This window comes from Filicampus tigris, chromosome 8, assembly GCF_054856515.1.
Source record: "Filicampus tigris isolate MCC_2025a chromosome 8, RoL_Ftig_1.0, whole genome shotgun sequence".
In the NCBI taxonomy this organism is placed as follows: domain Eukaryota; kingdom Metazoa; phylum Chordata; class Actinopteri; order Syngnathiformes; family Syngnathidae; genus Filicampus; species Filicampus tigris.
Window position 1 is genome coordinate 2,917,454 of NC_141224.1, and position 25,291 is coordinate 2,942,744.

A 25,291-nucleotide genomic window follows, 5' to 3' on the forward strand; every position below is an offset into this window, starting at 1 on the left:
GATTAAGTAATTTAAAACATGACAGATTTACAGGGCCAGGTCATAGGTAAAAAAATAAATACAAAAAGTTCAAATGCATACGGAATATATTTTAAATCGTTAATTCTTGTGTTTGACTTGTAATAGGGCTGTGCAACTAATCGAAATTCTATTACAATTACGATTATTACACTCCACGATTACAAAATTGGCATAATCGTAAAAAAATTATTTATAACCAACGCACCATGTTTGTTTACACAAGGATATCATACTCTAATGGATACATTTGCACCTTAAAAAAAAACAAAAACAAACTAATTTTATCAATTTTGTGTTATCCAAAAGGAACTTACTTCCATTTATCTGTCTTTATATTTTTTACGTTTAAACATTTTTTACATTTAAAAAATAGCATTTTCAACATTGTAAAACTGTTGTACCCAAAAATAAATGATCATTTGAATAATCGTGATTTCAATTATTACCAAAATAACCACGATTAATATTTTTTTCCATAATCGAGCAAATTTTTTTTTTTTGTCTGACTATATTTTGTACACGTGATGAAAAAGCGTCCCTGTGAGTGCTCGCATGCAGCCAGAATAGCTGCAGCACCTTGCAGGAGATTACAGCAAAGATGTCGCCATGACAACCAGCCTGCTTTACCACAGTCAATGAATGAACATGGTTCCTGTGGTTTTCACCTTTTATGGGTACTTGTACAAATATTAAGACATTCTTTGTACATAATAAATTTAGTAAAATATTCAATTTTACAGATTTTTTCTTAACTATATTTTTCCCCTCAATCTGTCTGTGTCTTGAAAACGCATATAATTTAAGTGTATGTGTAAATTATAATTACAAAAAAAGAAATACTGCTGAATATCTTATCCTACTGTATGAAATTATTAATACAATTCGTTTACAAATAAAACAATTGGGTTACATTCATTCATTATTTTCAAATCAATATACAATGAATAATCGTTGGAATTTAACATTGTTTTGAAATAGTTCATTTATGTCACCTTCATTTATTCCGCTAAGGCAATTGAGAACAGATTCTCATTTGCAAAGCCAAACTGGTTGCAGACAGCAGAATAAACTAATATCCTATGAATCAAATCACCGATTGAAATATTTTTTTATATATACTGTATGGATAGATATACACGGTAAAGTATATGTACATTATTTTGTTTTTTTTAATTGTATTTACATTTGAATCCAAATATTCAATTACCTGTTTTGACTGATTGGCTGGGGACGAAATCACGTTTGTATTTGCCTTTTCGAGAGAGGCCAGGCGTCCTTTTTGCCTCAAATGACCAAATACGATTCCTTGCCCTATAAAGACATAACTGTATGATTAAACAATGTCACCAATGTTTGTGGTTGACCATGAGAGGGCCATTTCAAAAAGACATTTTTGTGCAACTACACTCAAGAGTTGGTGCGCCGGCACGTCCGTCACATGACTAGACAAGGCCGCCCTCTCTGCGGCGCGGCGGCGCCGCCGCGTTTGGAGCCTTTGCCTGCCGCCGTCGGGCCCAAGCGAAGGCCTTGGAAGGCGTCGAGCAGGTTGAAGCCGTCAGCCTTGCTCTTGCTGTCGGGACGCAGCAGCTTGGACAGCTCGCGGGGGAGCGACACTTTGCCGCCAACGCACTTCAGGTGGCCGGCGTCCTTGGAATTCTTGTCCACACGGAACAAAACACAACGTTCGGGTATTGAACAAACCACATTGTATCTTTTCTAATCTGGCTCTGGCTAAATGACATCCTACACAAGAGCTGCCGCCTTTAATGAGCTCGTAGGACGAAGTCGGTGCAATGAGTGATGGCAATCAAGACATTCGAATGCAGAATCTGCGTACAAAACGTACGCTGCAGACTGCTCATATACCGTAGCACTTATTACTAATGTATAGTTGCCGCATGAAATGCTGCTGACTATTTTTGTCGCCTTTGCTTGCTGCCACGAGCAAAAAATTCAAATAGTGAAAGTATAAATACATGATTGTAGACAACTACTGCATATGCCCCATTTGACATGTCATTTTTATTTAGGTGACCTTATCAATTTTGAATATTTTTTTAATTATTAGATATTTAATACATCAACATGTGTACTCATGTCTTTTTAGCATTCTTAAAAATGATTAATCACAGTACATGTGCTCATCAAGGCAGAATCTTTGCTCCAACTCTTGTACGAGATGTCATCAAACGTTGCGGGTGCATCTTGATTGCGCTCCATTTTTTCTGTTCTTGTGATGGCATATTGAGAACATTTCATAACTTGGCTTAAAGCCGTGCGAATGATGAGGAGCGAGATGATTTCTTTATCCGTGAAATTGCATTTAAAACTCTGAGCGCCATTTTGACACTAGCTCGTGATTAGCATACAGGCCTATATCAAAATAAGAAATAGGCCAACACAAATACTTGAGCTGTGAAAATAAGTCCAAGGTCAAGTCATGAACGTGTGTAGAAACACAAATGAATGTTCAAAGTAACAGCATGTTTGGGGATTGAAGTATTTTTTTTATACAATATCTGTCTCCAGAGCCAAGAGGCAAAATATGCATCATTTCTATAAATAGTCAATCACCTGACTCAATGACATGCATATCTCCCGAATGATATACAAACACACCTCTGATAGTTGATATTTTCTCCTGAAGTGAGATCTCATGGCTGCTCTCTCGGCATTCTTCTGAGCATTCGCGGCTTCGCGCAGCTTTCTGGATGTAAACAAACAAACAATACATAAATATAAACGTGAAGCTCTTTGGACTGAATTCTTTTTCTAGAAATATGTGCACATAGTCAGCCGTCATTCAAACACAACACACCTAATCTTTATTAGGCTTTGCTAAATTAAATTACAGCGTCATAACAAAAAAAGTCACAGATACTCTGAAACCCAGCCATGGTGGATATTTTTGAAATCCCTGTAAAATTAAAAAGTGACACAGACCAGAGCATAGCCAGCCAAATTAGAATTAAAAAAATAAACATCAAATATACAAAATGAGGCTCCAAAATTGTGACGAATGGGGCCCTCCTGTCAGTATGTGTGAGCCACAGGCAGAATAAGGTGTGTCGCTGTGTTTCATAAACTCTTTAAGTTTCCCTGACGTGTCGCTTGTGTGGCCCCACACGTGGCACAAAATGGAGTGAGGCGATTACTGATGACAACAGCGATGCTGGTCCATGAACTAGCTTGTTAGCCTGCAGACCGGCTTCGGCATCATCCAGATTAGTAGGCTAGCGAGCTAGCACTCAGCTAGGTCGTTGGGAATGACAGCACTCAGTACTTGTACAGCTTTAATAGTTAGCTAGTGGAACCTGGGTTATATTTATCTCCTGCATTGCTTTCAGTTAGCATATGCGCTAGCTAGCTAAAATGTTATCCTCTAGGATATATTGTTCTCAGTTGATGAACCTCTGAACTAGCAAGTGTTATCTAACCTCCTGTTACGTATTGCTGTTCATTAAATAGTTAGCATGTGCGGTAGATAGCCAACTAACCACTTAAAATTAACATTACTACCACCTAGAGGACTGGAGTGGAATAGGTTCTGCATTTTTTTTTTTCTGTCAATGCCATTTGAATGAGCAATGTTTACTGAAAACGTCTGATGACTTGGTAAAGAGTAAAGCAAACTTGCTGTGTTTGCACTTGCCTCTCTTTGTCCAAGTCTGCCTGGTAGGCGCGAACCACCGACGGATAATTTGCATCGGGGGTTGGTCGAGGAGGGGCCTTTGCCGACCTGCCGTAGCCTCCCCTTCCTCCAGAACGTCGAAGTCTGTGGTTCCTGCGTTTAGCAAACAATTTCCTGCTGCTTACGGCGCACACGCAGCTGCTGAGCCGCCTGATGGGCGCACGCAGAGATTTCTTGACTCTTGTTACAGACTCCATGATCTATGAACACAATAGAGCATGTTGTTAAAGGGGAACTCAAAACATTTTCCTTCTTCATAATGTATTCTTTGACTGGTGCAATTTATACGCAAGAGCAATTTTTTTATTTTCTCCTTCATGATGCTTTTTTTTTTTACTGTGAACGTGGGAGCTTTTTAGAATGAGGGTGCGGTTGTACACCTGCCGTTTAAATGTATACATCAAAAGACATACAGGTTGTGGCAATAAACAAAAGCATTCCACCTAACCAACAGTTTTTTAACTGGACCCATTGCCTGATATTTTAAAATATTTAGCCTCTTCAAATGTTTCAACAGTAGTTATTCATTTATTTCCTTCATAGCGCAAAGGCGACATTTTCTAGGAAGCAGGCTTAATTTCCTCGTCAAACTTGGCATCTTTGAGGCTTTAAAGGGGCATCAAAATCAGGCTTCAAATCCTGAGTGCAACCAATTTCAATGTCATTTAAGTGGTCACCAGTGCACCCTCCAGTGGACAAAATGAGCAACAACAGTTACTTCCATTGGAAAATTGCAGCGAATGTGTTCAATCGCCACAGAAGCTGTGACGAAATCACATATTTGGGCTTCTGTTTCGCGTTTTCAGCCTGCACTCCTTCTTCATTCTGTATATGACCATTGAAAAGTGTGCTACGGATCTAATTAAATCAAATTGTATTTATATAGCACTTGAATGAATGCTACATACTTATTTACACTTGTTGATGGAGGCCTGCGCTGTTGTGCTTCTCTCCTTCAGTCATGCTGTGCGGATGTGACAGGTCGCATTGGGCAATCAGGACATGCACTCGGGCGGCAATAAGTCAGGTGGAGACCTGGGTAAGGACAAGGACACCAGTCGCACACTCATATGCAACCCAGAGGCTAATGTGCAGCCAGTCAAAGATGGAGCACATATTGATTTATTTTGGATTTATATTTAACCATGACTTCTACAGGTAAAGCAGTTGAGAACCATCATTTGTAAAGCCCTTTTGACTAAAGAACACAGTAAAGCAAAGCAAAAAAAAAAAAAAAAAAAAAAAAAGAACACTACAGCAGCCAAGTCACTTCATTTGTGTGCGCGTGACAGCATTACACAATACTGAGTCCCGGTGGCCAAGGTGGACACATCAAAAGCAGCAGCACAATGTATTGGGTTGCAGCATTAAATTATGACGCTCAAATTTTACATTCTAGTGAATTATCACTCTGCGTTTTGATACAAATACAATGTTAGAGAGGCCTGATTTTCCTTATTGAGCAAAACCATTTGTTTTGCAGAGGAGTCTTGGAAGGGATTAATGGCGTTGTTGTTCGTTTCAATGGGCAAAAATGATTTAAGGGTTTGAGTTAAGAGTGTGGTCGTGGAATGAATTCAACTCTACTCAAGGCACTACTGTCAAACAAACTGTCAAAAGTCATATGGTTACATTGTATTTTCAAAACACGTGGTCAGCTTTAGGTGATCCAGTCGTTTGTGGCAGAAAGTTGACGCTATTCACAAAAAGTAGCGCAGACTTTGGGAAAGAATTATTACTAAAACTGCTGAAACTGAGAATGCGGGTGGTGATATGCATGGTGAGCAGATTTACGGTCTATTGACGACACACGTGCTGAGTCTTACCCGTGGTTCAAGGTTGGTGGTCAGAGTTGGCAAAAAACGGATTAGAGCAGAATTCCCGATCCGAACAGATGGTTTCACTGCCACCTGACAAAAACTTGCCAACACAAGTCTCAATAACAAAAGTTATGAGCCGCTCGGTCAATTGTCCGGCTTCCTCCCTGGTGTTGTCTATCCTGCGAGAGGCGAGAGAGAGCCTTCCTCTTCTCTCGGTCGAGCGCGCTACTCTCCTGCAAGGATTAGCACTTAATGAGGAAGATCTCGTTAGCCGTGGCAGGTAACGCACACGCATGACTCACGTGCTGGGCTGCAAGGCTTAAACAAAGGACACATACGGGTGATGTCATGCCCACGGGCTACCGGCCGGCTGCTTTGTTAAGCGGCCTCGTTGACTGGACTGCTTGACGTTTCATTATTTGAAAAAGAAAAGTTGAAAGAGGATGCCATCGCTGCGAGTGCCATTCTAACATGTTGCATTGACTTTAGGGGCCTGGTTTGCAATTTTGGGGGAATATTATAGAACATATGTTCATAACTATTAAATAAAATTAGGGATGGACCGATATTCGGCATTTTGACGAATATCATATCTGCCTTTTTTTTTTTTTTTTTTTTTTTTTAAATCTGATGGCTGATAACACAGTTTGTTAACTTCAAGGAACTATTTATGTAAATTTTCAGTTAACTTTATAAGAGTTTGTACTGACCCTGGCAGCATTCTGCACCTTTTTGTTTTTGTTTGAAATCAAAACAAAGATAAGTGAAATTTGAACATCTGTGTCATTTTGAAATTTTGGAGACCTTTCTTTACTGTTGAAAATACAGGGAGCTATTGTTTACGTTTTCATTTCACTTTATAAGACATGCTGATGACCCTGCGGGAGCTCCCTTTTTGTTGGAATTTTACAACAAAGATGTATATTGGCAAAAATGTATAATAATAATCAGATTTTGCAAATCTGAAAAAAAAAAATTCAATAAACAAACGCTTAAATACATTTAAACAAAGTTAAGAGTTGTAATTTTGGGGGGGATTTCGACACCAATATTTTCCTTTTTGCTGAAAATGATTATCGGACTCCTTGACTACTAATAATCGGTATCGGCCCTGAAAAAAACATATCGGTCTATCTCTAAACAAAATGTCCATGATGGCCACAAAGTGAGATTTACTTTTTGAGCTCATTGGGTGCCCCGAGCCGCGTGTGAGAGGGAAAACACAGCTTTCCGTGCAAGAGCAGTCAAAAGAGCCACTTAAAGGATTCTCCTGTGGATCAGGGTCCTACACGTGCCCCCACCCCCACCCCCACATATGTTCAGAGTTCAAAGGCCGGCGCAAAAAGCTGCCAATGACACACACACACGCCATCCAGCCGACTGGGTGAGAAATGATGTGAGGAGGCCACCCGGTGAGGATTTTGGAGAATTTAGGCGGCTAACTTAAGTTAGCTCCTTAAGGTGACTTAGCTTGCGCCGACACGCCACACGACATCGCACACGTGCTGAGTGACGAGACGAGAGCATGACGCAGCAAAGCGCTTCTTGCGGGCACGTGCGCTAAAGCGTCTTCTTTGAAAAGAGCAGAAACGCACGTATTTGCTGTTAGGCATGCATGGCAAGAGGAACAGGACAGGTTAAAAAAAAAAACTGCCGACAGGCGATGTCACGAGTAGAGAAAAAAAAATTGAATACGGCATTTCCATACATTTTTAATACGGGCGAAGATGATTTGCAAAGCGAGTGTTTTGAGTTAAGAGTCTAGTCCCGGAACCAATTCAACTCATCTCGAGACGTTACTGTATTCACATTAAAATCAGCAAATAGTGTTGCCAGGAAACGAAAAGCAGATAAGATACACGCACACGCACACACACCGACCAAGGTTGGGGAAAGAACACACACCGGCAGCCTTGACCGTGCTCTCTGCACTCCATCAAGATGCCACAGTCAATAGCACGAATGTGAGCCGTCTGTGTGCGGCTTTTGGTTCTTTTGTTTCCTCCGCAGTTGATGGACAGCCTTGCAAGCACTTACAAACTGAGAAAACAACGTATTGATTAAACACGGTTGTGTGCAGTTCACGAGGAAAACATTTTTGCTAAAACAACCGCTCATATTCTTTTTACTAGCATTGCTACCAACCAGAAGTATTTCCGTCATGTGTTAGCATTAAGCTAGCAGGGGCGCATTCATAAGGCGCTGTTTGGTAGTTCAAATGAGCAGTTTGTAATTCTCTCCGTTTTATGTTTAGTTTGACAGTAAATTCCAACTGGGACTGTCTACAGCTTAACGGCTTTTTTTTTCTAGTTGTTCATTTACCAAACTGCTACTTGCCGTGAAGTCGACTGAAGATTCACTGCCGTTATACAGCGCTTATATTCAAAGTTTGCGCAAGCGGATGTCAAAGTGAAAAAATAAAATGACGTCTCGTGTCCGGAAAACCTCGCAAGACGAGTCACTCGTGTCTTGAGGCACCACTATCTTAGTAGAGACCGTTAGCGGTAATTTTAGTCCAAGTGTTTCTAGCTTTGGGGTTGTCCAAGCATTGCTGGCGTTCTCGCTGTTCCTAAAGTCTCAAGATCACTTGAGCTACTGTGAGCCTCACGTTCAAATGCGCTATTGACACATTCCTGGATTCTGGGTTGGTCCTGGTCATTTCCCGTGAGCAGTTTCAGTCCCCAAGACATCCAATGTTCCAAGGGCTCCAGTGACACTCATTTCTAGTTCCGGCATTTCTGCTGTTCCTACAGGCTAAGTGTTGTTGGTGTTCGAGTTCGCCCAGCATTTGCGCCTTTCGTGGGTCCCAATGTTCCATCGGTCTCGGTGTCAACGGTGGTCCAGCTCCAAAAGTGTCCTACGTTCAACAAGACAAGACACACAGGACGGAGATCTCCAACAACAGGGAGATTAGACATTTATTGAAACACATTTAAGTGTTATGCAACGTCCTAAATATAAAACACACACTTGGGGAAAAACGGGGCCCATCTGCTCGATCTGGTGGGGCACTGCCCCCCCCAGTAACGCTGATGCAGAGTTGCCGCTACAAACGTTAAAAAGCATCCGAGCTTGGTTTCTCTCCCCGCGGTTAACCCGAATCTGGCTTTCGTTCCCACTGCAAAGCGGGAGGGCCAAAAAGCGTCCGCTACGTCAACGGCAGCGCAACACATAGCGGTGTCCTGTGCCATTCCTGCTGCTGCCAACAAGTGACCGTCGCGGGCAACCAATCAACAGAACCGCAGGGTTTCTAGCGCCGCTCTGGAGGTGCTGTACCACTGCGATCGGCACTCCACAATATTACCTGTGAACTTCGTTTTCCCCATCTGGAAATTATGGGCCCGTATTGTAGCTATTTCTAGCTGTCTGACCCCTGGTCGAGTGTTGGGGCTGCACAAAGAAAGGGTGGCTCAAAGCGGAGGAGAGAGAGATGCGTCTGGACGGTTCGTACTCCAGCATCCTCTCCAGAAGGTCAAAAAAGTGATGGTGTTCCCTGCACTGTGACACAAGATACTTCTGGAACAAGAAAAAAAAAAAAAAAAAAAAACGCATGACGAGAGCCAAGCTTTTAATTTCAACTCTTACTGGGCTTGAAAAGGTTGCTGGTCAGCTCACCCGCAAAGGCTTGCACTTGGCTTTGACGTAGCGTCCAGACTTGGAGCACTCGTTCCAGTTGAGGCGACCGTAGTGGAAATAGCTCTGCTTCCTGGAAAGAAGCGCTTCTGTTGCATGGCAAATACGGAAGCGGCCTCGGCCGTCTACTACTGGACGGCGGGCGTTTGTTTTGTTCACCGCACAAAGCGACTCATTGAACAAGAATCCCGACGGAGGCCGCTATCCGAAGACGTTACCTGCTCCTTCGAACCATCCTCTGAGGAATCGGTCCGTGGACGTGTTCCATCATGGCGAGATGCTCCTTGTTGTCGTGAGTCTGCGCAAGCGGGTGACGCGTCAAGTTCGTCGGCGCTCGATTTGCAGTCGCGCAAAGCCGCAGGTTAAAAGACCTGGTAGAGAGTGACTCCTTTGTAGTACTCAAAGAGGATGCAGCCGATACTCCACACATCGCAAGGGTGACTCCAACCCAACTCTGCAACGGACGCGCCACAGTCAGAAGGCGGCGGCGGCGGCTAGCGGCGGCGGCTAGCGGCCGGCGGGGAAGGCGCCTTACCCAGTATGACCTCGGGGGCCCGGTAGTGGCGCGTGGAGATGACGGTCGAGTGGTGTTCCAGGTCAAAAGTGGCGCTGCCAAAATCCACCACGCGCACGGCGCTGTCGTTGACTCGCTTCTCGTTGCACTTCTGCGAGCAGAACACACGCTTCCAGAAATTAGAATCATGCCGTTGGCGTTCTTCGCGCACCGCAAGCAGTCCAACACCCCCGACAGCGCCAGTACCATGCTACTCGTCTCAAGTTCAAACGCGGTCAAGCTTTCCTGAAAAGTGCTCATAGAAATCCTGCTATTTCGTTGATATCAGACGAATTTCAATATCTAATGTTCCAATGGTCAACTCGTCGTTCTGCTATTCCTGCGTCCACGAGTTGACGTTTTCCTGCTTCTTCTGTAGGCCTCATGTTCCAGTTTCCACCCCCCCCCCCCCCCACACCTCAAGTTAAGTGTTGCTACCCTCCAAGTTTTTGGCATCCAAAGGGGACATTAGGATGTGTAAGTGTTCCTAACGTCCAAGCCTTCCTGGAGTTGCACTTCCAAGCATTCCACCTCATGTTCCAGTGGTGTCATGTTCGTGATATTTATGGATTCAAACGGACCGAGTGGGAGTAGTTTTTTTTTTGCGTGCCTTCGAAATGTTTGTGGGAGCCCTAACGCATTTGTGGGCCTCCTATTCTTGACGTTGTCAGACTTTTAGTGTCCGCGCCGTTTAAGTGTCCCTCAAGTTCCAAGTGTTCCAAATGCTTCAAAACCACTCGTCTTCCTAGTTCCATTGTTTCTGCTGTTTCCGACAGTCCAAGTGTGCTTGGCGTGGCAGAATTTGTTGGATTCCCGTTTTCTAAGTGGTCCACCGTTTCTGACATTCCAGTGTCAATGCTTTTCCAGTTCCCGTGGCCAAGCCGTTCAAGTCTTTCCAGAGTTTGCATTTGCATGAGATTTCAGTGTCACAAGTTTTGGCGGTTTCAGTCCAAAGAGCTGATTTACAAAAGTTTGATTTCCAGATGTGTGAGATGATCTTTGAACCGGCCGCAGCTACGATTGCGTCTGCCGAATGCACAAAATTGCCGCTCAGCTCACTTTGGCTGTTCTAGGAGGATGCACAAGTACCTTCAATTTTGGCTAGCATATGAAGTCAACTGTGTAGTTATTGTAACATCTCCTCATATAAATATTTGTTCTATTTAGGGTATCTTCCAAAATGCCAGCCTTTTGTTACAAGGTCAACACACAGTGTTCATGGAAAAACATTTCTGTTAATACTTTAAGTGGGCAATGCTGAGTCTTTTGAGGGTTGCATTCACCAGAGCAACGTCAAGAAAATGCTTTTTTTTTTTTTTCCATTTTCTATTCCCGGCCCGTGTGTCTGCCTTTGTTCCTAACCTTGTCAGCGTTGTATATGACAGAGTAGTCAGAGTTGACAAAAAGGATGTTCTCTGGCTTCAGGTCGGTGTGAGTCAGCCTGTTGTCATGGAGAACTGCAGTGGAAAGGGAAGAAGGTGGGGGGGGGGTATTTATAGGGTGAATCAGGTGGCAGTTTATAAGGAGGAAGGCAACGCCCTCTTCTGGTTGACGTCAATGTTAGAAAATGTGATAACGTCTATGAGAAATCTTTGTACTTGTTTGATGGTTTAGCCTACCTGTCAAATCTTACGAAAGTTGTAATTTGCCCTTCCATATATGTATATCATATTGCACGTTATTTTCGAATGGCTGCTGCCATGTGAACGGAAATCAGTGATGCCCGGCGTACATGTTTGAAAAGGTGTTTCCACCTGTACAAATTACACCCAAAGTGTACAACTTCACAGGTATGGTTCAGGACTTCTTCATTTCAATCGTTTAATTAATGCTTTAATTATTTACTCTCTTCAAAATCGTTCCGCCACTGAACATTTTCTCAGCATGGCATCTGGCCAAAAGCCAGATGACCGTAACTATTTAACTTGAGTTCAACTCAGACACACTTAGAATCTCATATCCTCAGATTGGAGCTTCTCATCCCTCCTTCGCAGCTTTTTTTTTTTTTTTTTTTGCAGCTACATAATCCTCTTACTGACATCAGACACGTTTATCCACAAGCAAGTAAGGAATAAAAATAAAGTGGCTACGCCGCAGGCGGCGAATGCACTCACAGCTGACGGCGCGGCAGATCTGGTGGGCCATGTGTCGGATGTGGTGGATGGGGTAAGGCAGGAAGTTGTTGCCCTTCTGGAAGTCGAAGGTGCTGAGGGACAAGAGCTCGAAGGAGATGCAGATGTGGCCGTAGTAGTTGAACCAGTCCAGCATCTGCACACAGTGGCTGGATTTGGTTGGGGAGGAAAATAGGGAAGTTGTCATCACCGCAACACCCTGGACTGGTCGACAGACTATCGCATGGCATGTGTTGACAACCATTTCCACTCACAATCAATGCTATGGACAATTTTAGAGTCTTCATTTGACCTAACAGGAAGTTGAGGTACACAGAGAAAGCGCCGGGACATTGTGCTAAGCCCACACAGCAAGGCTGGAGCTGAGATTCAAACACACAGCTTGATGTGCCAACCACTAGGTCACCGTTCTGCCCAAATCATTTCAACCCCCCCCCAAAAAAATACTTTTTTTAATAAAAATAAAAATGCTGCATTGAAACTACTCTGACTAGTCAATTTTGTCAAAAAATTACCAAGTGACCACAACGGAGTAAATGTCATGTGTTGCCACCCAATTCTGAGGATATTTTTTGTTTTTTCCAATAACCAATGATTTTGTGCTGATGTGCAGCAGCTCTTTCTGTAATCTTAATGCGGAAGTCAACCCAAACATTTTTTTCCAGAATATGTTCTTTGCAGGCCCACTGGTTGAAACATTCAGATTAATATTGCGTTTGTGGAGTATAAATTAAGCGGCAAAATGCACCCACTTTTAGGGCGGCCATTTTGTCACTTCTGTCGCATGAAGATGACATCACAACTGCTCAGGTAACAACCAATCACGGCTCACCTGTTTTCTGAAGCTGAGCCATGATTAGTTGTAACCTGAGCAACTTTGTTGTCATTTTCAGCAAGTGACAAAAACGGTGTGAGGTGTGTGACAAAAACGATACCAATATTTGCGGAAATGTGGAACATTTAAAACGTGACAAAATGAGAACGCAACTCACTATAGCTTGTGCTGATCTTTGTGGCTAATTTTCTCCAGCACGTTGATCTCCAGTTTGGCTGCTTCCCGGTACTTCTCGATGTTCTTAATGATCTTCAGAGCAACTTGACGCCCGCTTCTGCAAAAATGGACTTGTTAAATTCGAGCTGGGCTTTCATGAGCACACCGGGATGATCTTTTTACCTGCTGTGATCCACACATTGCACCACCTTCCCAAAGGTGCCTTCACCCAGCGTGTCCAGGATCTCATCTGCGAGGGGGCGGGGTGGGGGGAAATGGTTAATACAGCACGGAGTGTTTCGGAGGCAACGCTGAACTGTTACCTACATCGATCCTCGAGGACATCCCCGTTGTTGTAGAGCAGGTGGCCGTTCTCGGTGTCTCGGTCGCTGTCGGCTGCTGCTTTGCGGCTTCCTCGCTGCAAGTCACAATTATTGTGTATACAAACGGGATGGTGAGAAGAAAACCAAATAAGCACACGGATGCACTTTAGACCAGTGTTTTTTAAACTTTTGAGTCAAGGCACATTTATTTCATTGAAAAAATCCCGCGGCACACCACCAGCTGAAATTGTGAAGAAAAAAAAAAAAGCTTAACAAGTGTTATATTGTTTATATAAGCATTTTTAACATTGGAGAATGACATTATATTATAACGTCTTGAATAGGGATTAAATAAACAAAGAAACAAGTATTTTATCATGTTTCATATTGATTGATACTCAGTTTGAAACTTGGGCCCGTTTGGATAAACATGCGTCACTAATTCGCTAGTCTCAAAACAAAGACAATTGGCTACCTGCGGCTGCCACCTGCTGGTAGGAAAGAGTACTAAAATGTAGTAAAGACATGATTACGCTGCCAGGCGCTAGACTGCACAGGCACACAAATTAGATCATTTCCCACGGCACACCTGAAAATATCTCGCGGCACACTGGCAGTGTTTGAAAAACACTGCTTTAGACTAAAAAAAACGCGTACACAATGTTCTAAAGGGGAAAAAAATAGTGTCAGTTCGTGCAACAAACATGACCCAGCTTGTTTACAAAGGTTAATAAGACGTGACACCTGACCTCTTTGGAGGCGTCAGGGCTCTATTTCCATCCACATTCTGCGACTGTTATTAATATCAGAAAACTCAGCGTGCGCGCTGGAGCCCGTCACACTACGAACGACTACGACGTCGCTGCTTATAAATTAACCCACGGACAGTTTGGGGTCAAGGCCACGATCGATACTCACTGCCAAGCAGAGGCAAAGACAGTCCAGGAAGGTTTTGCACACAGACTGCAGCTCCGTCTTGCCCATTTGCGCCTCTGAGGAGAGGATGGAAGACGGAAGAAAAGCCGACCGCGGCAAGTTGAGGTGAAAAAAAAAAACGGGGCTAGAAAATGACCTGTGGGGTTGTCAGATCACATCAAAAGTCAGGAGGGGCAAAAGCGTGCAGGAAGAAGAGCAACGCCAACGCCGTGAAGCAAAGGCGGCAACTCCAAGGGCAAAAGTGAGAAGACGACAGGACGACGCGGAGACTAAGAATAAACTTCAGCGGCATTGGCAAGCCCCCTTCGAGTGGAGGAAGAATCAAGATGTGGTCGGGGTGGGGGGGACAAGAGCTCCAGTTTCACTTCACTGTCCTCCTCGCACCTCCTTAACCTTGCCTGTGTTTTGCCACACCTGTCCTGGCTCGCATTACTCGCATATTTTACAATATACGACGCACGCTCACTTGCCGAGCGATTCAACTTTATTGGGAATGTCAATGTGGCAAAAATACAACAGTGAAACTCGTATTACACTTTTTCAAAACAGTGGCATGTAAAACAACTGGCAAGATTAGTCAAGTCAGCCTGCTGCAAATATCATGAAAACAAAAACTGTGAAAGTTACATTTTTTGTTTTTAAAAACGCCTTGGCCTTCACAAGATTAAAGTCAGGCTGTTTTCAGTATGTAAAAACGTGCAACAATTACATTTATTACTACCATTTAGAACATTGCTTTTGGCCTTTAAAACAAGCACTACTCAAGTCACAGAGTGTGTAAAAATGTACAACAATTACATTCGTTACAATTTTAGAAAATTGTTTTGGCCTTTCAAACACGTACTACTAAAGTCAGATTATGTACAAATGTACAACAATTACATTCATTACAATTTTGAAAATTGGCCTTTAAAGTCAGAACATGTAAAAAATGTATAACAAATATGATTAACAAATCAACAGGTTTGCTTCAAGGCAGAGGCTCCTCGTCGTAGTTGGGACCAGGAAATAGCGTGATTTCCCCGTACGGTTCCGCTTGCTCTGCACGCAACTTGCCGGTCGCCAAAATCCCTACAACACGACCACTTCATTCAATTGAAAAATAATATGTAATAATAAAAAGGCAAAGAAAAACAGTTGACATTCTCGGAGTTCATGTTTTCAATTCAACTCTGATCCAACTTCCTTCCCTCGCTTTTCTTTTACTGTTCCGTTTTATATTATGGGCTAGCTTGAGTCAGGAAACCAACAATAACCTAAAACAGCCATTTTACACCCCCCCCCCAAAACTAAAGTGGAGCTGGAAAAGGCCATTTTCCACCGTGTTTGACAAATTATGCTCACAGCTGAACACCGCCCAGAAAAGGGTCGCAAATAATGCCCATCGTCAATTTGTGTAAATTGAGATGCGATGGTCATTATTTCAGGATTTGCGCGAGGTGTGATTTTTCTGATGCCAAACGGCTCGGCTCAATAAAGGTTGGGAAACGCCGCATTCCAATCAAATTGACACATTTGCGACTTGGCTGAAAGTTCAAAACAGTCGTCTTACCAAGGACCTTCTGGAAAATGCTGCTGACGCTCCTGCGGTCGGCCTCTGGCGGAAGCAGAGAGTGAAAAAGCATAGCTTGGTCCTCCAGCTCGCCCAGGAAGGGCCTGGACACACTAACGAGCACACGTGAACACACACGCATGCTCGCAATCTGCCAGGATTGCAGCTCAGAAGCAGGTGATGACGACGATGATGATGATGATGATGTTTACGATTACGATTACCCATCAGAGTCGTCGGCTTTGGCCGACGTGTCTTCTGGCATTTCGGCGATGTCCTGCAGTGTGGCGACAGGTTGGAACCTGCTCATGACAAAAAACACGGGCCGTGTACAGGAGACCTTAGCTAGCAAGTCATATGTACAGACATGACCATGTTTGCATCTCAAAACAATTCAAATCTTTCCCCAATTGGAGTGAATGGAAATGCAATCAATCCGTTCCATCCCCAAAGGTTACTTTTTTGAACAAGTAAACTTGCATTGTATGAAAACACATTTGCTCTCCATATAACCTGCAAAATGTGAGCAGAAAAAAAACAGGCTTGTAATAGCTTTGTATTTTTCATTACATTTTGTTTCTATTCCATCATTTTGACTTTTGTTGTTCAATTCACTTAGTTTTTAGAGCAGGTTTGGGTTTTTTTCGCTTTATTTTACAAATGCTTCATTTTAGTTTGGATTTTTTTTCTAAAATTATTATTATTACATGGAGTAATTGAGTGCAAAGAAACAGGTGCAGCTTTAGGTTAGCTTTAGGACGTTTTGTAAGCCGGGGCGCGTAGTTTGTTCCTTTCCAGTCTTTTCAAAGCATTTTAATTGTTTTTCAATGCGAGTTTGTTAGTTTTCGTTAATTATAACCGTAGACAAAACACAGCTGTGCCTAATGTTTTGCCCTTCCGTGTCATTCTTCTGCGATGTCTACTGGCAGTTGGCAAAGCGGCTTAACGGCGCGTTAGCACTACCAACGGATCACGTGAAAGTGAAACAAATCAATGTTGGTGGGAGGCGAAGGCACGCTGGCATGTGGCATTTTGCCCCTATCTCAAGACAGAACGATGAGGTGGCGGCTCGTATCTCAAGGCACCACTGCACATATTTCTGATGAAAATCACCGTTCTGGCTCTGCTGGGTACAGGGGGAAGACGTCTTGGACGGTCTCCTGCTGGTCGGACGCCTCCAGTGGAAGGGAACCAGGACCTCCTGACACGCACACACAAAAAAGTCCATATTGGGATTTGTCCGTTTGTACCGCAAAGTACAGTTGTGGGTTTTTTTTTGGGCGTCTGTAATCACCTTCATTGCATTTTATGGATCAATATCAAAGCAGTGAGGAATATCCTGGTTACGTTCTTCAATCCAAACTATTTTTGTTAAATGCTGAATAGTTAATACAGATTTATATTGTGCTCATAATGTCCGGGCCACTGTGTAAAAAATAAACATTTTACCGAACTGCATTGTCTTCATATTTATGAAAAGCTTATTTGTCCAAATCTGCATTTCTTGGTTGGTTTAGTGAATTTGCTCAAATCTCCATCTCATGGATTTGTCACATTTGGTTAAAGTGAAAGTCAACCCAAAAGTTTTTTTAATAATTTCGATACAGGCTCACTAGTTGAAACAAGGCATTTTGATTCATATCACATTTGTGAAATATGGGTTATGCGGCAAAATTAATCCGTTTTTATCCTTCTCAGAGGGCGGCCATTTTGTCACTTACTGTCGACTGAAAATGACATCACAAAATGGCCGCCCCCCTGAGATGGCTAAAAACGGACTAATTTTGCTGCTTAACTCATATTCCACATACGCAATATTAATCAGAATGCCGTGTTTCAACTAGTGGGCCTGCTGTGAACACATTCTTGAAAAAAAAAAAAAAAAAAGGTTTGGGTTGATTTTCCAGATGTCGAGAGACAAGACTTGCACGTGCCCTGCCTGTACCTGACAGCTCCGTTTCTGCTCCATCCCACGGCACCTGCCACCACACGCAAGACACGAGCGTCAACTCATCACACTCGCCGTCTCCCCAATAAGAAGCGGCCCCCACTTTCCCTTGCCGACCTGATCAGCGCTGTGGGCAAGCCCCTCCTCAGAGCTGGCGCTCTCCACGCCTTCGTCGGCGGGCCAAAGCTCGGTGCTGGTGACGGGCGTGATGGTGGCGCCCCGTTTCCATAGCAACTGCAACTCTTGGGGTAAGACTGCGGGAAAGGAGGGAGGCGGGGTGGGCGGAGAGAGAAATAGCTCGGTGGGTTATTTTTGTAAAAGGTTACCGAGGTGAGTTTTGAAAGAGCAGCAGGTGCGTCGGCAGAGGAGAACGCGGGCGAAGGTGAACGCCGCCGCGGAGAGGACGAGAAAAGGAGCGCATGCGAAAGGGTGCCGTCATGACGGGCCAAGCGTGATGACCGCTGAGGGTGGCCTCTGTGCAGTGCATTCTCCGTCTATTGAATTCTGGATGGCATACGGCAGCTATTGAGTGGAACCTGAAAAGTTGAGGTTCGCCGGCTAATCCGATTTGCCTGCAGGTTGCAAAAACATTCATGTTTGATTCACGGAAGACTCCAAATTGTGTGGGGGGGGTCCTTTTAGCTTTCAAAGCTTGTAACTAATCCATTTTAGTGTTTATTTGCTACACACACATTTATTTCATATTTTTCAAAGGAAACGGATCCTAAAGCTGACAAACTTAAGGTGCGAGAGGAAAAAAACGAAATCAGTTTTGGATTCGGCATCCAAAAATGATTACAAAACAGTTGTCAGACCTAACAATCGTGTTCAATGGATTCAATGGACTGGCGCTACTGACAGCCGCAGGGATTGCTGAGCAGCTCCCGAGCAGTTTTCAGCCTGTACGGCTCCGGCGGCAGGACCGGCCGCACTCTGGTCGCCATCAAGTCGTCCTTGATCTGCTGCTCGAGCTCATCGCGGGGAATCTGCGTCTGCGGGTCGAAGAAGATCAGTTGCCTCCCCCTCTTCCTCTTCAGCTGCGTCTCCTCTGGGTGGGGCGCAAGCTAGGAGGCAAGAACGGGCGCCGTCATTTGACACCCAAGAAAAAGGACATTGGAGTTGCCAGAACGGGACATTGGAAATGACGTGAATGGAATTGGGGGCTCGCTGCTACTTTCGTGCTCCAACAACACCGATCACGAGTCAAATCATTCGGAAACAACGAGTGCCTCACCTGTGTCCGACCAGGCACACATTTCGCTCTCGGATTTTGTTTGAATCCTTCAGTGACCGCGGCGCTAAGAAGTGCCATGAAACGAGGCCTGGAACAATGACGAGTAAACTGCTCTTGGCTTAGAAACGTGCTGCCACTGAGCTGAGATGGCCTTTGTAAAAAAAAAAAAATTAATTCAAAAAAAAAAAAAAAAGCAATGTCAAAAAAGGAGCAGCAAAGACATGAAAGTGATTTTCAGCGATGTCGTGAGTGACACGATTGCTTTCTCTTCTATGATCTCACCTCTGATCTTCTTGCGCAACAAATACTGCAAAAGTTCAAACGCTGGGGTCAACTTGACTGCGTTTGATGATGATCTTGACATTTGGATTCAGACCGGGCAAATCATGCGGCACACACAGTTTCTGACCTGCCGTCACTCTGACCATGAAGTCAAAAAGTAAAACATGCAGTGCTTTTATTTTGAAAGTTGCGCTTTTGATGTGCGCACGAGTGGACGTTGGCACAAGCGAGGTCGCGCGCACGAGCTACGACGGGTGTCTGAAGTGTTGCCGACCTAGTGACGTTTTCGCTCTATTTAGCAACTTTTCCAACCCATCCAGCAACTCTTTTTCCCAAAACGAGACTAGCAAAAATGAGGCCTTAATGCTAGCATCGTTCTTATTTCCTGCGCAATGAAGGGAAGACGTCCGAACTGTTCCATTCCACGATCAATAGTGCTACTCCGCGACAGCTTCTGCGCCCTTCAATTCAGACCAGTGAGCCTCCCCCAGGTTTGTACCTCCACGTCTGGAACCTGCGCCGCAGCCGTGGGGGATGACGAGGATGGCGGGGGGGCGCGGGCGGGGGTCATCTGATCAGCGAGGGCTTGAGGCACCCCCTGGGGACGCAAGGTGAGATCCCGGCTGGACGCAGTCGTTGGGTCCACTCTAAACAAAAAAGACGGTCACAGTGGGGGCTCTATTTGTGTGAGCGGCGTAAATCCGGCGTGGCACATCTGTGCCGAGGCTGGTTAGACCCAATGTTGGTAATTTTGCGGCTCTGCGAGGGGGAGGGCTGCGCAGCTGTGGGAGTGGTCACAGGCCCACAATCAAAGTGGCTCCTTTCAATGCGGCACTCGAGTCGCACACTCGAGTCTCGACATGGCAGAGGTACATCCGCGCCGCCAAGTGGGCACTTGGAGACCGTCCCTGCCCCCATCATGCATGTGACCCCCGATAACCAGTGGTATCATTTAAAAAAAAAAAAATACTGTAATACTAATGTTTTGATGCCCACTGTTCACGCAGTGTTTACAAAGCTGCCGACCAATTGAAATTCACTTCCAGAACAATTTGCAGCTGGCTGCACGTTAATGACCAGCTGGGCAGAAACCCGTCGACCAAATTGGCAAGGATACGCCGGTAAATGCGCAAAAGTCGCATCGTCTATGCAAATCGCCCTGAGCGTTCATGTACGTGCGCAGATGTGTGAAATATGCGTGGTCTTTCAGATTTGCGTTTACTCGAGGATGGTCGGTGTGGCCTCGCTCCCAAGCGTCGGCTCCCTCGCCGGCTCCCTCGCTAGCTCCCTCGCCGGCTCGACCACTGCTCCCGCCGCCGCCTCTGCTCCGGCTTCTGAATGAGGGCGCAGACGCGACAGGTCGACGGGTGCGACGCGTTCCGCTTGGGTGGCGCACGGCGTGGAGAAAAGCGGCTCACCGGTCAGGATGTTTCCATCCTGGGCCAGCAGAGCGTTGAGTGTATCCTCAACGTTGTCTTGCAGATCTTGGCCAAAAAACTGCCGACAGACACTAGTGAAACAATCTGACAATGATCTGTCCCATACGTCCCTTTGAAACATCAAATGTAAGCTCAAAAGTTGGGCCGCCCCCGCCTGCGCCGGTGAGTGTGCGCGGTACCTCGGGCAGAGACGCGGCAGGTTCCGGCTCTTTTATGGTGATACGTTGCGGGGACACGGTGTGCCCTGCGACGTGGTCAAAATCAAGAGTGACATATGACACGGCAAGCATTTCATCAGCATGGCCGAGCAAAGTGGCGCACACAAAAAGTGAGAGAAAGATTGGTTTCAAATTCCTCATTTGCTTCTTAACACTTTGCCAAATTGTATTTGCGTTTTTTGAAGAGTTTGCCAGTCGGACCATGTCTGCCCGGTGTGCGGGAGATTGCACTTCAGCATTCATTGCCAGGCTGCCGTTCACTGAATGGAATCCGATTTTGAAGGTTGGCAACCCAAACATTTTTTTTCTCAAGAATACAATGGATGGACGGATGTTCTATGCAGCCCCGCGAGTCTAAACGGCCTTCTGATTAATTGCATTTGTGGAATATGAGTTAAGAAGCAAAATCCACCTGTTTTTGTACATCTCCGGGGGCGGCCATTTTGTCACTTCTGTCGACTGAAAATGACATCGCAGTTGCTCAAGACGCAGATAATGACCAATCATGACCCAGCTTCAGAAAACAGGTTGAGCCCCGAGCAACTGTGATGTCATGTTCACGTGACAGAAGACACAAAATGGCCGCCCCCTGCGACGGCTAATTGTATTCCTGTATTATGCTAGTAAAATGTTGGTTAGCTCATAACGCCGTATGGAAGACTTTCCTCTATTGCTGAAAGGCTCCAGCTCCCCTTTTTGACGCTAATGGGAACGAGCGCTTCGGAAAACGGAAGGCTAATAAACCGTTCTTACTGCTGCTCATTGGTGAAGGCGAGCCGGGCGGGGTCGGTTCACGCTCCGAAGAAGAGGCTCGTCGAATTTCCTCCACCTGAGACACAAACACATCGTGAACACAACTGCGTAGCGATGCTGCAACATGAGCTTTGTGTCCCTTCAAGCACAAAACACAACTCGCACGACTCCATTACACTATTATTCTAAAACGGCGGTTCTCAACCTTTTTTCAATGGTGTACCCCTTGTGAAATATTTGTGCAGCCAAGCAACCCCAAACCAGCGCAAAGCATTTTTGGATGACCGCGGGGGGCGAACTAAAAACTGTGAACCATTTGGAAACAAAAACATATAACTAAGGCAAAATACAAAAATTCATTTAACTGTGAAAAAAGATTTGCGCACTTAAATGGGAAATCAACCCAAACATATTTTTTTCAAGAATATGTTCCCAGCAGGCCCACTGGTTAAAACATAGCATTCTGGATAATATTGCATTTGTGGAATATGAGTTGAGCAGCAAAATCCACCCGTTTTTAGCCATCTCAGGGGGCGGTCATTTTGTCACTTCTGTCGACTGAAGATGACATCACAACTACTAAGGGCTCAGGTAACGACCAATCACGGCTCAGCTTCAGAAAACCGGTCAGCCGTGATTGGTCGTTACCTGAGTCCTGAGCATTTGTGATGTCATTTTCAGTCGACAAAAGTGACAAAATGGCCGCCCCCTGAGATAGCTAAAAACCTGAGCGCTGTTGTACTTCTGCAATCACGTGTTTGATATCTCTCGTCGTTGTGTTTTCAGCACCTGCATCAGAGCGCTGGGACTTGGGATGAATTCTTGCATCTGTCCAAATAGAGGGTCCACATCCGGGTGAGACAAAGCGTCCGGGAAGAGCATCATTTGTCTGGGGAAAAACCCGAAGAGACGCTGGCTCATTGGCTGCACGCCCGCGAAGATGCGCCACGTTAGGCCTCACCTGCCCGTGTCCTCCATGTCCAGTTTCTTGGATCCGCTATGCTTCAACAGCTGGACAACAATGGACTGGAGCTCCTCTGAGGGGACAGAATGTTAAACTACTTATCGAAACTTACTAACGTCCTGCTTCATATGTTTCGTTTCACAAAATGCGTGATTACTGCAGTTTCGGAGAGAAACGTTCTATCGTTGATTACTTTAGAATGAAAAAAGGTCGAATCAAACTTTTTTTTCTTGGTGAAAGATGGGAGTCTATTCTTTCATTGGTTTGGATTTAATCAATTAGTCTGTGCGTCTTGCAAAATTAGTCAAAATGCTCTGAAATGGCTGGCACTTGGAGGGCTTGTCTTTTCTCAAAATGGCCGCCCCTAAGGGAGTTCAGAGCCGCGTGTGTGTGTGTAATGTGAGCGTTTTCTCACTCAGAAAGATGACACACTGGCGGTGGTAGACCACCACCACGCCATACTGCAGCTGGGAGGACAAGTAGAGGGAGAAGCGAGGCCGCGGCACGTTGGGCTGAGGAGGCAGGACCTGCTCCAGGATGTAGTTGATGATGTTGTCGCTGGGAAGTCATCAAGTGCATATTAGCAGGCATGAGCAGAGCAGGGACAGATGACTTTCATTTGATTTGATTTTTCTCATCATTTTATTTGTTTAATCAAATGGATTAAATTAAACATTTTAATATTCAATATTTTGACTTTCATCCACTTAAATTGAGCAATCATCATGCATATCCCTACGCTGCTGAGCATATTTGTTTGTGCCTCAGACCGCCGAAAGGAATGGATTCAACAAGCCCGGAATGTCAAATGTTAAATATTGAGTTCCAATTTGCCCTGCAAAAAAAAGCAGAAAAAATATTTTCTAAAGGCTTACATAACAGTATAGACACTAAATATGACATAGTCATTGAAACTTCTATACACGGCCAATGCCAGTTGTGGAAGGGCCACCACAACATGGCTCAAATTAGGGCTTAATTGAAGAAACTTTAAAACGGGGGCCCTTAATATGACAGGCAGGTTCAAGTGAGATGAGAAGAACAAAGAAGAAAATGACATTACCAGGTGCGCTGAACGTTGACATTCAGGATTTCGCGGCGAGGAACGTTGATGCCCCTCGTCGCAGCCAGCCTACATACAGCATTAAAAAAAAAAATCACTAACTTCACTAACACACTAGCTGGACGCTACATTTTAGGTACATCTTGAATCCAATACAAAAGCAGTGAGTGGTCGTCCAGCATCAATCCATTTTCTAGAGTGCAAATTGTCATCATTCGAGTCCACGCAGCAGAGTGAGCTGGAGCCGAAGCCAGCTGGAAGAAAACTTTGGGCCTCCACCTTGGACCGGTCGCCAGTCAATCGCAGGGCAGGGGGCACAACCAGACAAACGTGCAAGCATTTTGCCTCTCACGAACATCTCAACGTGCCTACTGTCGAGTCGGGGGACCGTTTCGACATCAAGTAAAAAAAAATAAAAATAATAATAAAAATTTAAAAATCCATTATTAGGAGTTTAAAAAACTTAACTTACTGGCGGTGATGGGCTTCCTTTTGTGGTCGCCCTTTACATTTTTGGGGTAAAGTGCTTATTTGCTCTATTTGAACAAAGTCGACACATGCGCTGCACATTTCATTTTCTAATTACACGTATATAACTGTATTCTGCTCTTTTCCATCGTGCGTCACTACTTGCACACACGCTAAATAAAATCGACTTCAGCCCACAAAACCAATTAAGTGGTATCTTGAAGTCAGTCTTGCCAAATGAGGCCGTCTGCACTTTTTGAATAAAGAGGATACGCGCGCTTGCATATGCAGATCATTTCATTTTCTAATTACACATAACCGTACTTTAATCTTTTGCAAGATGAAAGACATGCCTGAAAACTAGTTTTGCCACCTAATACACGTTTAATTGTAGTTTAAAAAAAAATCGTGGTTAGCTAGCTAATAGATCAAATTGTATTCAATTAAGGAAAATGACGTAAATTTAACTCACCAAATCGTCGAGAAACATCCAGTGTCTCGCCTTAAAACCACGGGGTAATAAAACATGTTGGCCAACTGGAGCAGAAAGGGAGTTCAATATGAAGGAGTTGATCTTGATATTTCTAGAAACTAGAAAGTTTCAAAAGTGGGGGGGGATTGTCGAATGTTTCTGTTAAGGGACGTTGTGATTGGTCCATCCCAAATGGTTGTCAGGGAAGGAAAGAGTTTCTTTACCAGAGGGAGGAGGTGGGGGGGAAATTACATCGCACATTACATGTACAGAACATTCGAGAATTAAAACAGATACAGGTGCTCGATCTCTCCAGACAGGCCAGGCGGTATGGCCTTAAATTAAATCCATTTTCCCCCCTCAAAAGAAAAAAAAAAATCCAACCACGTCGATAAATCTCTCTTTTAGCAAAATTAGCAAGGGCTAAATGAGCAATGGCAATGTTGAGCTCGACTGATAGCTTTCTATGGAGTCCCTTTGTCATCTGGAAAACAACGTGGAGAAAAAAAAAACGCTTCTGTTGCACAAGAACGTTTCAGCTAGCTGGAATGAACGTCTTTGGTCAGTCACCAGAATCCATCTGTCATCATTCAAATGTAGCAGAAAAATGAAAATCTCAGCCCAGGTCTCAATCCAGGTGGCCGAACATTTGCACACCGGCCAGTACAACAAGTCACTTCTCGTGTTTCCTTCACTTGAGACAGTACATGTGATTTTGGCATGCCTGCAGTGTGTGTACAAAGTGATTAGCAAAAACCGACTTGAGCAATGAACTCAAACTAATTGATAAGAATCGAT

The 25,291-nt window shown here is 44.5% G+C and overlaps 1 protein-coding gene across 5 annotated transcripts; it reads right to left on the minus strand.

The window, feature by feature from the left end:
- Window positions 1-4,622: 4,622 nt before the first annotated feature.
- LOC147143011 (meiotic recombination protein REC8 homolog) lies at window positions 4,623-24,724 on the minus strand. Of its 5 annotated transcripts, XR_015087877.1 has the most exons (19): window positions 24,494-24,723; window positions 23,554-23,622; window positions 22,906-23,048; window positions 22,488-22,563; window positions 22,316-22,415; window positions 21,527-21,602; window positions 20,735-20,799; window positions 20,535-20,613; window positions 20,339-20,450; window positions 19,616-19,763; window positions 18,460-18,664; window positions 17,718-17,854; window positions 17,598-17,631; window positions 16,766-16,853; window positions 15,877-15,954; window positions 15,653-15,765; window positions 13,169-13,259; window positions 13,025-13,091; window positions 12,877-12,959 (listed from the first exon to the last, which is right to left on the minus strand). XR_015087877.1 is itself a non-coding variant. In XM_086038477.1 (18 exons), exons 1-18 carry the CDS (start codon window positions 24,547-24,549, stop codon window positions 13,088-13,090), a joined length of 1,674 nt encoding a protein of 557 aa, XP_085894603.1. In that variant the 5' UTR covers window positions 24,550-24,724; the 3' UTR covers window positions 13,025-13,087. The 5 variants fall into 5 exon arrangements, 3 of the variants coding, with proteins under 3 accessions (XP_085894603.1, XP_085894602.1, XP_085894604.1); XM_086038477.1 differs by lacking the exon at window positions 12,877-12,959 and having other exon boundaries at window positions 24,494-24,724; XM_086038476.1 differs by lacking the exons at window positions 12,877-12,959; window positions 13,025-13,091; window positions 13,169-13,259 and adding an exon at window positions 14,567-15,171 and having other exon boundaries at window positions 24,494-24,709.
- Between the last annotated feature and the right edge of the window lie 567 nt (window positions 24,725-25,291).

Bases quoted from the DNA above. Each gene is read 5' to 3' on its own strand.
- LOC147143011 (XM_086038476.1), bottom strand. From the start codon at position 24,549: ATGTTTTATTACCCCGTGGTTTTAAGGCGAGACACTGGATGTTTCTCG. The intron at 17,855-18,459 runs GTCAGTAGCGCC...CCTTTCCCGCAG, and splicing joins GCTCAGCAATCCCTGCGGCT to TCTTACCCCAAGAGTTGCAG. The intron at 15,172-15,652 runs GTAAGACGACTG...GTCGTGTTGTAG, and splicing joins CATTTTCCAGAAGGTCCTTG to GGATTTTGGCGACCGGCAAG.